This window comes from Stomoxys calcitrans, chromosome 5, assembly GCF_963082655.1.
Source record: "Stomoxys calcitrans chromosome 5, idStoCalc2.1, whole genome shotgun sequence".
NCBI lineage: Eukaryota > Metazoa > Arthropoda > Insecta > Diptera > Muscidae > Stomoxys > Stomoxys calcitrans.
Genome location: NC_081556.1, coordinates 124,414,565 through 124,430,913, shown reverse-complemented (window position 1 = coordinate 124,430,913; position 16,349 = coordinate 124,414,565). Strand labels below are relative to the sequence as shown.

The following is a 16,349-nucleotide window of genomic DNA, read 5'->3' as shown; positions in this document are numbered from 1 at the left end:
CTATATTTTGTTGCGCATCTTTTGGAAAAAAAATCAAGCCGATCGGATCATTATTTTAGGAGTTATTGAGGTTTTAGTGAGAATAGTACGCGGACGTTTGAATAGGTCCGTATGGACCTTGTACTGAATTTCACTAATAAATGCTTGATTTTGGGCATTATTATAATTTTTTTATTGTTTCAACACATAATTTACTTGTTCTGAACACAAAGACAAACAAAAAATTCTAAGAAATAATTCTAAGAACAAAAATACAAATCGAATTTCGAAGAACAAAAATACACACATATTTTTTTTTAGTCGTCATTGATAGAGCAACATAACTTGGCAGAAGCTTACACTCCTCATGAAGCACTAACAGTTGATGAGCAGTTGTTCCCTTACAGAGGCCGCACCCGCTGCGCACAATATATTCCGTCAAAGCCAGCTAAGTATGGTTTGAAAGTATGGTGGTTATGCGACTCACAGAGTTATTATCCTGTGAAGGGAATGATATATTCTGGAAAACTGCCAAACCAACAACGGGAGATAAACCAAGGGCAGAACGTAGTGCTGGATCTTGTGGAAAAATATTTAGATGCTGGCCGTACTATATACGCGGATAATTTCTTTACCACTCTTGACTTGGCGCGTGTTTTGTTGAGGAGGAAGACCGCATATGTTGGTACAGTGCGCTACAGCAAAACATTCATTCCACAGGAGTTCAACCCGAAGCGCACCATCAAAAGTACATTATTTGGGTTCAACGAGGGGGATATATCGTTATGCTCATACGTGCCGAAAAAAATAAAGTGGTGAACGTGCTCTCCACAATGCACTACACCTGTCTCGTTGACGAGCAAACCGAGAACCGAAAGCCCTATGCCATATTAGATTACAACGCCAACAAATGCGGCGTTTATCAAATGCTAGGCACTTACAGCTGCAAAAGAGCAACACAACGATGGCCGTTGGCCATGTTTTATAATATGCTGGACGTCGCTGCATTGGCTGCTTTTACGATTTACAACGAAATGAAGCCTATAAAAAGGAGTGATAGACGGCGGTCGTTCTTGTTACTGCTAACGAAACAATTGGCCACACCAAATATCGAAGAACGTGCCCTGAACAACCATATAACCTCCTATCCAAGGATACGCAATGCGATGGAAGCATTCGATGTCAGGGTAAGAAAACATCTTCAAATTGAAGAATAGAATATATATTTATTTGTTTTTTATTTTTCTTTTCAGGTATTACCAAGACCGATGGAAGGCAATGTACCGTCGTACCGCGGCTAGGTCAAGTAGACCGTCATGTAGGCTTTGCCGTTCTGAGTACGGGCGGCAGCGGAAAACGCGGGCATACTGCTTCGGCTGCGGCAACGCTTTTTGCGGAGAACATAGCACACTTTTACATCGCTGCAACACTTGCGCACAGGGCAGGGGACAAGAAGTACACGCTCAACAACAATAATTTTTAAATGTTTTTATAATAAATAGTCTTAAGAAAATTCAAGCAGAAAAAAAATTGAAAAAATTATTTTTGTATGTAGAATTTAGTTATAAACAATAAAAACAAAACAAAATATCAAAAAAAAAATGTATATGAAAAAAAACATGATTTACAAAAAAGGTCCGTAGGGACCTTTTCACACGGCCGTGAAGTTCAGAACTGTCACTAATCGGAGGGAGTGCATTTGCTTGGTCATTAAGCTCGACTTGAAAAACAAATTTCGCTAAAACAGCTTAGAGAATTCCACTACAGTTTGTTAAAAACTTCTTTTAGTCCAACCACCAGATCACGAGTATAAACGGCACAGTTTCGAATATAGACCTCAATAGGTTGCTAATCCAGCATAGCTTCCAAACCTACCATCAACAAATAATCTTTCTTTGCCAAAACCCATTTCAAAATTCTTTTAGTTGTTTTTTCTCTGTCTCACCCTGCTTAAAGCACTTATCGTCCTTGAAAATTGAAACTCTGTATTCAATTATTCTTTATAGCCCAAAAGCAGTTTCTCTTCAGACACCATTTTAAGTCTTTAGCCAAAGCCTTAATCATAACTGTGTTTTCAGTTGTTTTTTTTTTATTTTTTTTTTTCTTTCTTTTGTTTATAATTCGAGGGCCCCCTTTTATGCTATTTGTTTGGCTTACTTAAGCTTATACGGCATTTTGTTGTAATTTTATTTCTCTTAAATTTTAAAAAATATACGTTTTCCTTTTATTTTTCAGTTGTTTTTTTTTTTATTATTTATTTGTTTGTTGCTGTTTCTCTTGACAGTTGCCATTTATTTTGTTTGTTTTCTCTCTCTATATATAGGGATTACCTTTTCAAATATTTTACAATGCTACGCATAAAATATTACATACAATATAATTGTTTATCTTTATTAATTATAAGATTTATTTTTTTGTTTTAAATTTTCATCACCCATTATTGTGGTCGTTTCTCGTCTTGTTCATTTTTTCATAACTCGATGACCTTAGCAAAAATTTTGAAATAAATTTTTGTTTTCTATTTTTATTGGTTACTTCTTGCTAAAATAAATGTTTTTTTTTTATATTGTTTGTTGTTGTTGTAGTAGTTGCAGACTAAAACATAGAGTAAAATTATACATAATTTTGTTAAAATGTCTGTAGGGGAGTTGTCTAGGGGCTTTGGGGTAAGTGGTGGAGGTTAGGTGAGAGTATGTCTGGTGTTATCTGTCGTTTTTTGTTTTTTTTTTTTTTTTTTTTTTAAATCAGTTGACAGTTATTTCTTTTTTCTTGAATTATATTTTAAAATGAGTTTTTTTGTTTGTTTTTTTGTTTTATTTTATATATATATTTTTTAAAAGCATGTTTTTCTTTTTGTTTATCACACATTCTACAACTAATGTTATAATAATCATATAATAATCATTATAATCGTTAGTTAAATTAATATTATAATTTTTCTTCTTTTTGTGTTTTTTTTTTTGTTTAATTTTTCATTCAGTTAACTTCTAAGACCAAATATATCGTAAATATATATTTTTGTTTATCATTGTATTTTTTTGTTTTCTTAGGTTTTATTGTTTTAGTTTTTTCTCAAACACAAAAATAAAAACAAAAGAGAGTTGAAACTTAAAAAAAGAAAATGTCAAGCAATTAACATCCAACATCACTGCTTCAGATTCACTACAAAAAAAGTAAAACTAACAAGTAAGAGCGTGCTAAGTTCGGCCGGGCCGAATCTTATATACCCTCCACCATGGATCGCATTTATCGAGTTCTTTGCGCGTTATCTCTTTTTAGACAAATAAAGAATAATGAATAAGAACTGTTATGCTATTGGAGCTATATCAAGTTATACTCCGATTCGGATCATAAATGAATGCTGAACATTGTAGAAGTCATTTTGCAATATTTCAGTTCATTCGGATAAGAATTGAGCCTAGTAGGGGCTCAAGAAGCAAAATCGGGAGATAGGTTTATATGGGAGCTGTATCAAGCTATCGTTCGATTCAGACCATATTAGACACGTATGTTGAAGGTCTTGAAAGAAGACGTTGTACAACATTTCAGCCAAATCGCATGAGAATTGCGCCCTCTAGAGGCTCAAAAAGTCAAGATCCCAGATCGGTTTATATGGCAGCTATATCAGGTTCTATACCGATTTACGCCATACTTAGCACAATTATTGGAAGTCATAACAAAACATCGCATGCAAAATTTCAGCCAAATCGGATGAGAATTGCGCGCTCTATTGGCTCAAGAAGTCAAGATCCAAGATCGGTTTATATGACAGCTATACAAGATTATGAACCGATTTGAATCATACTTGGCACAGTTGCTGATAGTTATAACAAAACACAGCGTGCTAAATTGCGCCCCCTAGAGGCTCAAAAAGTCAAGACCCAAGATCGGTTTATATGGTAGCTATATCAAAACATGGATCGATTTGAACCATACTTAGCAGAATTGTTGGAAGTGATAACAAAACACGAAGTGTAAAATTTCAGTGAAATCGAACGAGAATTGCGCCCCCTAGAGGCTGAAGAACTCAAGATCCAAGATCGGTTTATATGGCAGCTATATCAAAACATGGACCGATTTGGCCCACTTACTATACCAACCGACCTACACTAATAAAAAGTATTTGTGCAAAATTTCATGCGGTTAGCTCAACTCCTTTGAAAGTTAGCGTGCTTTCGACAGACGGACGGACATGGCTAGATCCACTTAAAATGACGATCAAGAATATATATACATTATGGGGTCTCAGATGCATATTTCGAGGCGTAACAAACAGAATGACGAAATTAGTATACCCCTATCCTATGGTGGAGGGTATAAAAACAAAAAAGTTCATGGTGTATATAACTTTGATTTTAAATGAAATTTTAAGAGGCCAAAAGTTTACCAAAGATGCTGCTTGATCAGAATGAAATTTTCTTTACATTTTTTTTAACATTTAGGGAAAAGTTTTATTTTGTTGTTTAATAACTTGGAAACTGAGCAATGCGTTGCTTTGTCCTTTTCTCTCTCTCTCTTTCTTTCTTTCAAAAAAATTTTTTTTTGTAAACCAATATCTTCGATATTTGGTTATCGAACTCAAATGCCTTATGAACAAAATTAGTAAAATAAGCATAATAATTATAATCATAACCTAATTCGTTGTTAGGGAACAATGGGAGAAAGTTTTAATTAAAAAAAAAAAAACAGAAAACAAAAAAGAAACCAATTTTAAAACAGTGAATGGTAAATCGATTTTATTTTAGTCCTCTCCAGTGCAAGTCAGAAGTTCGATATCATGCCAAAACATACGATAATTACCGAATAGTCGTGATCAAGGCGGATTTAAAAATGTGGTCTCACGCGAACAGCCGTTAACAGCTGGCCAGGTTTGACGGAATTAAGACGACAGATTTTAGTTTGCATTCTCTTTGTTGTTATCTTCTTTCTAGCATATGGTCTGCTTATGTACGCTCACTTTCTGCACACAAACACAAATTTCTTGGTGGGTGTCATTGCGGTCAGCAGTTAGATTTGTGAAACGATTTTATTAAATTACTACAAAATTTTATAATTTCAATAAGAAATTGTCAGATGTTAAGAAAAAGTGCTGACCAAAACTTCGAGATTTGCTGCAAATCTCCTCAAATAAGTTAATTTGCTCACATTGAAAATGTATGGGAAACCTCGTTGCAAGATTTCCGAAATCTCGTCGCAAATCTAGACGAGAGATGTGGTGTCCCAAATGCATTGGGCAGGCTACAGTGATGGCGATTTCGGCCTTACCAGGGGCCTCTTCGGACTGCTTTGCCACTAAAAGATTATATGCTTCCACCTACTCACTAAGTAGTGAGGAGTGCAATGGCAAGAAGCATTTTGCGACACCACATTTTGCCTTAACTTTTTAAAGGGTTTTTATTTTGCTTTTCTATTTCAAATATAAACAAAAACTCATTGCTCTAGGTAGAACACAGTTCCAACAACAAATAAATTAAATAATAATTAAAGGTTGTCTTACGCGAGCAGTTGGTACAAGTCGACAACATTTGACAGTATTAAGATGTCCAGTTTTTTGTTTACATTCTCTTTGGTGTTTTCTTATTTTTCGCAATTTTTTGCACAAGTTTATTCACACGTGTACACAATTTTTTTTTTTGTTTTCTAACAACAATTCTTCGGTTAGACAACCTTTAATTATTGAATCGTGAAAACTACCATAAAACCCATCATCTTGAACCCCGTTTATACTGATCATTAAATCTCGATTTAAGGCTCTCGTCAGCTGATTTTATAAAGGCAAACCAGATGGTCGAGCCATTAAATGCGGGTTTAAAGAGCAGTGTAAACGGGATTTTGGTTTACACTTGCAACAAATCTATATTTACGACAAGTTTTCGGAAATCTTATGTTTTGCAATGGGGTTTCCCCTACATTGGCACAAAATTCCCTCCGAAATTCATAAGCAACACTGCGTTTGTGTTGGATACCGGTTATTATCGGTAGTTTTGAACAGCATTTTTTCTAACATCTGACAATTTCTCATTGAAATTATAAAAATGAATTGTAGTGATAACGGGTTTTGGAGATAATATCAAATCAAGTGGATTTGGGCCCTAGTGTAAACGTGGTATAAGACTAAAACCGGTCAAACTCAAGATATATTCATATACAGGTAGTGGCAGTTGCCCAACAAGAAATTATTGAGTGCACTATCTGTCAAAATCAGTGATTACGGCAACTCTACGCGCCATTTTTCGTGGTTTCCGTGTTATGGTTCTTAACTATAACACACACACACACAACCAAAACTCGTTGACAGATAGTGCACTTTGCGAGAAAAAATGGTACTCAGCTGTTTACGGTACACTACCTGTTAAACTGCTATCACACGATATGTGCCTTACGTATGTGCTGTCACTTTTTGTATTCATCAAGTTTTCCTTATGGTCGTCAAATACGAATAGAGTGCGCTCTAATCTTTCAATATTTTTAATAAAATAAAATGTTGCATATTTATTTGAAAATCCATTTTTTGTATAAAATTTTTCGTATTTATCAAATGATGTGTACAACTTTCAGAGTAGCTTTCTTTGAAAATACATATGACAATACATATCGTATGAAAGCAGCTTTATAGATTGAAACCTTAATCAATAAGATTGTTCTCAATTACCAAACTCTCAAAATTTTGTTCACTCTCACGTACTTTCCCGCTGTTCTGATGGCTTATAAAGTACACGAAAGACTTTCAGAAGTAGTGCAACAAATCGATTACCGATTTCAGAAAATCGATAACGATTTAATATTTTCATATTTGAAAATAGTATAATGCATTTACAAGTTTCAATTATTTCTAATCAAAAATTGTTATTTAACTAAAAAAATTTAAACTAGAAATGAAATATCAATTACGGTATTAGCCGAATATCGGGGGGAAACGAATAACATGAACCGTACTGAAACAAATAAGCGATTATTAGTCACTTAACCAATAAAATGTTTATGAAAAGAAAAATAAAAATAATTGAGAAAATTAATAAATAAATCATAATGATCTTTTATTAAGCAGAGTTTACATGGCACATCATGATCGTGGTTACAGCTTTTGCCTAAAACGGTACATCAATTTTTTTCTTTTCTGTGATTTTATTAGATTTTTCATACTTTACTTCTCATTTCTTAACCTTATTTGTCACAAAACATGTTTTTTAATATCTGTCAATTAATGATTACACAATTCTTTGTCAACGGTAATCGATAGACGTCATTCATCGAAAAAAATTAAATGATTTTGATTTTTCAGCCATGACGGATGGTTATGTGTACATGTGACGAATACACCTTTGTTTTCACCAATACTATTACAATGACCATACATCAGATGTGCCATGTAAACTCAGCATTACTTGAGTTTGATCAACAAAAAATTGTGATAATTATTATTAATAAATTTATCGATTTTTTATTAGAATCGATGTTTATTACCATTCACTATTTTAAATCATAATGTTAAACATAAAAACAAAGAATAGTACATAAAAACTTAACTCCAACAAAATACTTAGAGTAAGACAAAGGTGACAGACAGCATTGCAATTTAAAAACAAATATTTTCTTCTTTTTTTCTAAAATTTAAATAAAATCTAATTTTTTTTTGTTTGCTTGTTATCACTTAAAAATTCTTATAAATGTTAAACATTTTTTTTCTTTCTTTCGTATATAAAAAAATTGCTGATTTTGTTTTCATTATGGTAGATGTTTTTCATTTCTTTTTTTTTTTTGTTTGTAATAATAATTTAAAGAAAGTAATTAGAGAGGAAAGCTATGAAAGGGGATTTATGATTACAAAAAAAATTTGTTTTTTTTAAATATTCGTTTTTTCGAATTTCCAATTTTTTTCCTACAAATGATGTTTGGACAAATGACAATATGGAAAAATGAAATGGAAATAATTTTCGTAGTTTGCGTTTTCGTGGCCAATGGGGAAAAATGAGAAAATGTTTAATGTATGTATATAACATATATGTATGTATATGCAAGATGTATGTGAATATCGAGGTGTAAGGAAAGTTTAAAATCTTTTTTTGAGATTTCTTTAATTTCCTTGCATTTGATTGTGAGTGTGAGTGGGTGGGGATGAGTGGTTGTTTGTTTGTGATCGATCGATCATCCTTAACTCAAATGGTAAATTTATAGATAGCGGTGAAAACGTACACTAACATAAGCGATGCTACAATTATCGTCAGGATAATCAAGATAATGCTCGCGAATATATACCATCAGTCCGTGGGGCCTTTGCACAGTAGTTTTCGTGCAAAGCCAATGGCCGAATCTCACAAAATCTCACAACATCGACAATAGCGTGGTCGTTGTCCAGTGGTAACTGGTGGCGGTGTAACTGGGGCAAAGTACGCATGAACTTTTATATTTGGTAAATGTTGCTGCAATAAAAAATAAGTTCAATAAGTATAATGGGTGGCCATTATGTTTTAAAAATAACCCTAAAAAATTGACCAGGGGCTGGCTCAAATAAATTCAGGTCGAGCATTTGGGGCCCATATGTCCTCAATTAGTCTATTTCATTACGAGTAAGACTATGAATTATGAAATGCCAAAACAAATTCAACATAAATAAAGTGACAGCTGCCAAAACAAATTCAACATAGATAAAGTGACAGCTGCCAAAACACAACTCCGAATAAAGTGTTGCCAGATTGGAAACTAGACGTCTAAAAACAACCTTTAACATTTTTTTCAAGGAATCTTTCTAACTACTGAAATCTCTTTATACAAAATTTCTGCTTTGTATTATTGTATCAATTTCCTAGTCATGCAAGTTTTTCGTGGACCAATCTCCTTTGTCAACGCATTTTTGGCATTTTGAAATATTGCAATTTAGTGTGTCAGAAGGTAGAACACTTCCATGCCAAACATTGTAAGGGGAGTAAAAATGTCGACTTAATTTTGGCCAAAACCTTCAAAATGCTTCGAAAATTCTTTTTAGACAATTATTGGGACGTTTATTAAAACTTTTCTGCGACCAGGTCGATAGCGTTAATGACGGCGCCAAAACTAAACGTTCTTCTAAAAGCCCTTGCCCATATGGAAAAGTTAGCAAACGACATGGCAGTAAGGAGATACAATGAGGTTGATCGTGGGCCCATCATTACGCACGTTATGGCAAATAAAGCCTGAAAACCAGAACCTTATGGGGTATTTTCGGCATTATTATAGAAGACGGACTACCTGACGCCCTCTACCAGTTATATTCACAGCATACCTGAGACTTGCACATACTTCGAAAGCGTAGTAAGAGGCAAGGATAGTGTTTATATACAAATCCGACAGGGGAAATAAAGCGGCAACAAAGGTCGACGGTCGGTAGGCCGGCAAAATTCCTATGGGGAGATCCAGATCATGAGAAGGCGAGGCTATTACTGATAGGATGTAGAAGGAGGTCAGTATAGCTTTTGGTATCGTAACGGGAATCATAGGACTACGAACTCACTTGTGTAGGGCATGCAGGGAAGATGATGAGACGTTGGAGCATTTTCTACGTCATTGCCTGGCTTTCGCGTCTAACAGATACCGGCACTTAGGTGGGGATACAATACCAGACATGAACCAACTTAGGGGCTCAGCATGGAAAACAATTAATGATTTTTTAAGTAACACGGAATTCCTAACTTAGATTTTCTTTCTCGAGGTTCCTTTTTTTAGTATTTAGAGCGCACAACAAGTCGATTACTGGCTTAGGTGTATGTCCATGTTGTTGTTGTTGTAGCCACATTTATATGTGAAGGTGGTGATCCTCGTCAAGCTAAGTAGGTGAGCTCGTTCCGGAGCAGTGTGGTCATTGGTTATTTTAAGGCACCAATAACTCGCCTTGTCATATCGAGCATCATAGGCACTCAGTATTTGTGCAGGAGCCAGTGACCCCCTGCCTCTCACTGAGACTCTCCGCTCGATACCGCTAATTGTCCGCAGCTGCCATAGCAGCTACTGTACCTCAATGTCCCAGCCTGTCTGGTGCTCACAGCTATCCCGTGCCTCCGCAAAAGTATCCGTACACGCTATCAAATCAGCTACTGGGCACTTAATATTGAGGGTAAGTAAGAACGAGTTTAGTAAGGATTTTCATACCATTGCGGGACACATAGGGACACTAGAGATGTTCACATTAGTTGTCTTGTCATGCGTGAGTCACATGATTCATGAGTGAGATCCAAATCATATCAAGTGATCCTGCGTGACCGTTATTGAATTAAGTGAGTGAGTCTGTTGAAGAGTTTTCTGTAGTCCTTCCGTAGACCAACCAGCTCTGGGGTCCGCCATGGTAGTCGCTGTTTGCCCCTTGGCTTGGTACTAGGGCATGCTGGCACAAGCGAGACATTGAGGGCCTTCGAGATCCGCTTGCCCACTATGTCTATATCCTCTGTAGTTTCCACTTCCATTTATGGTCTAGAAGGGAGAGACGTGCAGAATTTCTGCCGAAATTTATCCCAATCCTCCTTTCTTCTGCTTAGCCGAGGACCACTATTTCAGTAATTTTCTCCAAGGCTGAAACTAATATAACGATGATCAGAGAAGCTGTGGTCATCCAACGCTTGCATATTCTTCCACTTATATCTTCCGATACAAAGGTAATATCTAGTACCTCCTGCCTGTTCCTGGTAATAAAGGTCGGCTAATCCCCTTTATTACAAAACGCCGGATTGCAACTTATTATTATTACCCTATTGGGTAATGACTGATGTTTTAACAGCTCTCTTTCTCTTGGAAAGGAGTTACCTGGGAATGGTTTTGTACATACCTTTAGTTTGCGTATTGCTGCTCTTGTAATTAGTTGGCAGTCAAATAGCTCAATTCTTTGTAAATTATGACAAGAAACTAAATGCTCTAATGTACGATCAGTGATTAAAGGACAATTATCCAATTCGAGGACGGATAGACTTTCCGCTGCACAACTGCCAGCTGCCAGTTGTCGTATACCATCATCAGTTATCAGTTCACAATGAGATAGAAACTGTAAAGAAAAAAAATCCATTGCCTTCAAATTTCACTCAAGTAGCAACGAATATTTACCAATTTTTCTAAACTTGGACAACCGGTGGCCAAGTGTGCTAGCGTTAGATCGGTGATTTGATTGCACTCCTCCAAGTCCATGCGCTCCAGATATTTACAATTTTTGCCCAAGGCCTGGAAACCTAAATCGGTGAAGTTGCGACAGCCCGACACCTCTAAAGTATTCAAATATGGATTATTTTGAGAGAGTGCCATCAGTGATAGATCGGTCAGTTCGGCACATTTGGATACGCACAATTTCTGTAGATTGTGGCAATTATTTGCTATTTGTCGTATAGACGAGTCGGTGACAGTCTGAAACAAACAAAAAATCCATTGACAAAAAAGCACCAACAAAAGCTATACAGTTTAGGAAAATACTCACCTCACAGCTGTGTAAATTGAGCACCATGAGATGGGGACAATATTTGGCCAAACACGAGATGGCATTGTCATTCACCTGCTTACAACCTTTACTGGAAAATTTACGCAAATGCTTACAACCGCGTGCTAAAGCTTCAACACCATTTTCCGTTATTAAATGACACCATGATATATTGATTTCTTGCAAATTCTATGGAGTAGAAAAAGTAGATGAATGAGTTAACTTTACCCTATACAATAAACCAAGTAGACATTTAAAAAAGTTATAATCAATGACAACTGACAAAGTCACAATAGTTAGGTTAGGTAGAAAAGAGGAAATTTTACACGTGGCCCCTACGACCATACACCTCAAAGTCAAAAAAGCCTTGAGAAGCCTCTGTTAGGAATTGCTATGACATTGGAGCTATAATATCAAGTTACCGTCCGATTCGGACGATAACTACATAGCCTACCTAGCGATTTTAGGTGTATGGGCGTAGGCTCGCAATCTCATCTTCGCCTTGGAGACAACAGTGAGACCTAGGATTGACTAATTGTCCTCGTATAACGCACCCGAACCATTGAGATCCTATATGGCATAGTTCCCAGTGTATAGTAGCCAAAGACCCTACTCAGCCTTCTCTACGCATCTATAGTATCTATAATGGCCGTGCCCGTGCTCCTTTTGCATGCCGAGATCCCTCACACTGAGCGCAACCTTGCTTGTTACATTGACATAAATACAATTTTGTAGAGCCATTGGACTATCTTTGGACTTTTTGGATTTGGAAAAGTTTTTCGACCTTCAGTTCATTTTTCTAACAAAGATCACCCACAAGTATGTATTTTGTTGCATATTGAGACCCTTATGTTTAAAACAATAAAAGCGTGCTAAGTTCGGCCGGGCCGAATCTTGGCAACCCACTACCATGGATTCTGCTAAAATATGAGAGCGATATCTAGTTATAGACCGAATTGGACCGTACTTGTTAAGTGTCATAATGGACCGTACTTGGCGCAGTTGTTGAGAGTCATAATGGAACGTACTTGGCGCAGTACACTATATGCAAAATTTCAGCCAAATCGGATAAAAATCGGGACTTGTAAGGGCTCAATAAGTTAAATCGGGAGATGGGTTTATATAGGAGCTTTATCATGTTCTTGGCCGATTTGGACCGTACTTGGCACAGTTGTTGGAAGTCATAACAGAAGACCCTTTATTGGGTCCTAGATCAATATTTCGAGGTGTTACAAACGGAATGACTAGATTAGTATAACCCCATCCTATGGTGGTTGGTATAAAAAGGGGTACTTCTGGCCTAGGAAGCATGAAAGATATCGGGTTTGGTTGTATGCCACTTCTAAAACTACCTCTTCTTGCTGCTAAGTCTATGTGGACTTCTACCCCTAAGACGTTTTTTAGGGTCCCGAATAGTACTCTCATCGTGGTGTTCAGGGAACATAAAGGCTTTAAACACAAATTTCAAAACTCCTTCAAATACTCTTTGATCCAAATTCCCCCAAATGCTAAAACATTTGTCATATTTTGTCATTGACCCCCTTTTTAGCCTGAGAGAGTAGAGGTCAAACATTTTCATTGATAAAAAAAAATAGCGTATTGAATTGGAAATGCCAACTACAATAACAAAAAGTACAACAACGCAAACGCTAAAGTATGTGGAAAATGGCATTGCCATAAACAGCTGATTTTCAATGAGGCCTTTCTTCTGGTATGTGAAGGGGGAGAATTCATCATCAACTTCTTTTGCTTTGGATTTTCGTTTTTCGCTCGTTCAGTTTTCATTTATTGTTGGAGGACAAAGTTATCGAAATAATTCACATACATATGTACTACATACAAAGGCAAAGACAAGAAGGCGAAGAAGAAGAAGAAGGAAAAGTAATACATAACCATATGGAAAAACTGCAACAATCAAATGTGGGCCAATGTAGGAAGTCATAGAAAAAAGAATAATAAAAACCCCCATCAAACTCCAACAATGACAACAGCAGAAAGTCAGCAACAGCTATAAACACATGCCTACATTTTCCTTCCCCCCATAAAAGAAAGTTTGAATTGCAAAAAACATAATAAATAAATAAACACTCACACACTGATAAAGGTAGAGGACAAAACGGATTTTGTGTGTGTGCGTGGGCGAATAATCATGGGGTATAGGCACAAGGAAGGTTATTGCAATTACAAACAACAACAATACCCCTTAGCAGTACTCGAGTTACTCCTCATCCTCCAAAAACATTTCATGCATCATTCTGACCTCGCCAATATACAAACATTCTCTGACAATCTCTCTCATTCTCTCTAGCTCTCTGTTTATGCTCATTGATATAAATAAGTAAAGGGGGGCCATTGAAAGAATTCAAACATGCCAACAGAGATATAAAAGTGCTTGGGCAAAGTAGGCCAACTAAATACACACACACACAACGACTCTCACATTCAATTTTGCTTACAGCCATAGAGGAAATTGAAGAGAATTAAGGATGTTTTTACAAAACATAACAACAAAAGCATATCAACACCAACAAAAATAGCTTACTTGGCCAAAGTAATGTGTTGTAGCAACAAAATTTGTTAATGGGCCACAGATACAAGGCCCACAAGGCATTCACAAACATTTTTAGAGTTGTTCTCTTGAAAGGGACATAAAGGCGCATTTTCAAACGAGAGCGAGAGTCAGTTTGGATGGCAACAAACAACATATCGATGGCAGAATTGCGCTCTTTTAGGCCTCAATAATAGTTATTGCTACTTTGAAGGTATTTTGAAATGATAAAGAAGCGGGTGGGAAAGAAAGCTTAGCAGGGTGACTAACTAAGTGTTGGCAAGACTGTCTATATCTCGCCCCGCAACACATACAGTGGTTTGTTTATATTATGAAGAAGAGAAGACAAAAAAAGGAAAATAACGAAAAGCAAGGAACGTGGCACGAATTTTCTTTGGAGAAAGAGATTTTACAAAAAAGGGAATTTATCAACCACCACCTCCTCTAGCAACAACAAGGAAAATGACACAAAGAAAAAAATCAATGGCAATTTTCTAATTCAGCTGCAATTTTACACAAAACAATTAGTGCCAACACGCACACATGGAGATATATACTGGAAGTGAAATGAGAGCGATGGTCAAACGACAAACAAAATTCTTTGATTTTTAGAAATTTTTTTTGGAGTGGTTTGCAATTTATTAGGAATAAAAGGTTTAAATGAATTTAATTTTAATAAGAGTTGCTATGCATACAAAACACAGCTCAAACACTTTGCTGCATTCGAGCTATTGTGAATGATCATTGCCAGATGGGCTTCAAATAAATAGCATAAACGTATCAAAAATGTAAATGTAAAAATGTAAAGTAAAAAAAATCTTCAAACATTAAATTATATGGATCGTACTATCGATTCAAATTAAGAATGCATGCATATGTGTTTTCTATTGGAAAAATTTCCTATAGCTCTTAAAAAATCACCCTTTATAAGAGCAACATCCAGTTATTCAAGTTATAGAAAAATATCACCTCCAAAATTTTAGGCAAATCGAGAAAAAAATGCGAATTTAATAAGAGTTGCTATGCATACAAAACACAGCTCAAACAGTTTGCTGCATTCGAGCTATTGTGAATGATCATTGCCAGATGGGCTTAAAATAAATAGCATAAAAATATCAAAAATGTAAGAATTGTGTGATATGGAAGTAAAGGGTAATTTTTTAGTTATTATCTTTTTGGCAACACTGGTTTAAACAGCTCTCGCACGTTTCGTGTTTTGTTTCACTGACAAACATCTTCAGCTTGGTCTATAATTTAACCATGAAACTTCTTACAAACGAAAAAAATTGCGCCCTCCAGTGGCTCAGAGTGTAGAATCGGGAGATCGGTTTATATGGTAGCAAGATCAGGTTATGGACTGGAGTCATTCCTCAACGATATGTGCGACATTTCTACCTAATCGGATAAGATTTGCGTCCGTCTTCTAGAAGCTAAAGAAGTCCAATCGGGAGATCGGTTTATATGGCAGCTATATCAAGTTATGAACGCACGGGTTCGAATTCTGGTGAGACCATGAACAAAAATTTTTTTTCTGGTGGTTTGCCCCTCCTAATGCTGGCAACATTTGTGAGGTACTATGCCATGTAAAAATTCTCTTCAAAGAGGTGTCGCACTGCCGTACACCGTTCGGACTCGGCTATAAGAAGGAGGCTCCTTATCATTGAGCTTAAACTGGATTTGGACTTCACTCATTGATGTGTGAGAAGGTTGCCCCTGTTCCTTAGTGAAATGTTCGTGGGCAAATTTGTTTTTGTGTATTTGGTTAACATTTTTTTCATAATTGGTCTCCCAAAGGGGGAAACATCCCCAGAGGTGGGCTTACCGATCTGGGGTTTTTTAAGTTAATCAAAAATTTATTTTAATTTTTTTAAATTATAATATTTTAATATTTCTTGATGTTAAAAATCTACACCTTACTATTTTACTATTTATAATATTGACAGTTGCTTAAATGGTTATTAAAAATTTTTTCCTACATATTTTACATATATTTTGTTTTGTACTTACCGGACATCCGTCCGAAATGTATTTTAAACTATTATCGGTTATATTAGAACATGATTCTAAATTAAGGGAGGCTAATTTTGAACAATGGCGACTTATCGATTCTGTTGATATATCGGTTATTCTATTACATTCCGATAAATCCAACTGTTCTATGTTGTGGCAGTAGTCGGCTAAAGTTCTGTAAAGAGAGAAACATAACGGGAAATTATTAAATCACAATCATAAGAACAAAAAACATCCATTCACAACATACTGTATTGATTGATCACCCACAGACTTGCATCCACGCAGGGATAAAAATTTCAAAAAACCTCCACAGCGTTGGGAAATATTCTCTATGACGGGACCCTAAAAAATTAATGGATTAAATAAATAAAAATAAAAATA

General features: G+C 35.9%; 1 protein-coding gene across 1 annotated transcript in view; it reads right to left on the bottom strand.

The window, feature by feature from the left end:
* Positions 1–1,518: 1,518 nt before the first annotated feature.
* The window catches only part of LOC106091626 (F-box/LRR-repeat protein 20), a 51,283-nt gene continuing 36,452 nt past the window's right edge, over positions 1,519–16,349 (bottom strand). Inside the window, exons 6-11 of the mRNA XM_059368423.1 lie at positions 16,216–16,310; positions 15,963–16,140; positions 11,408–11,596; positions 11,044–11,337; positions 10,772–10,984; positions 1,519–8,399 (exon numbers count right to left, since the gene is read on the bottom strand). Of these exons, the coding sequence (XP_059224406.1) occupies positions 8,292–8,399; positions 10,772–10,984; positions 11,044–11,337; positions 11,408–11,596; positions 15,963–16,140; positions 16,216–16,310 (1,077 nt within the window). The 3' untranslated portion in view covers positions 1,519–8,291. The remainder of the gene's footprint in view (positions 8,400–10,771; positions 10,985–11,043; positions 11,338–11,407; positions 11,597–15,962; positions 16,141–16,215; positions 16,311–16,349) is intronic.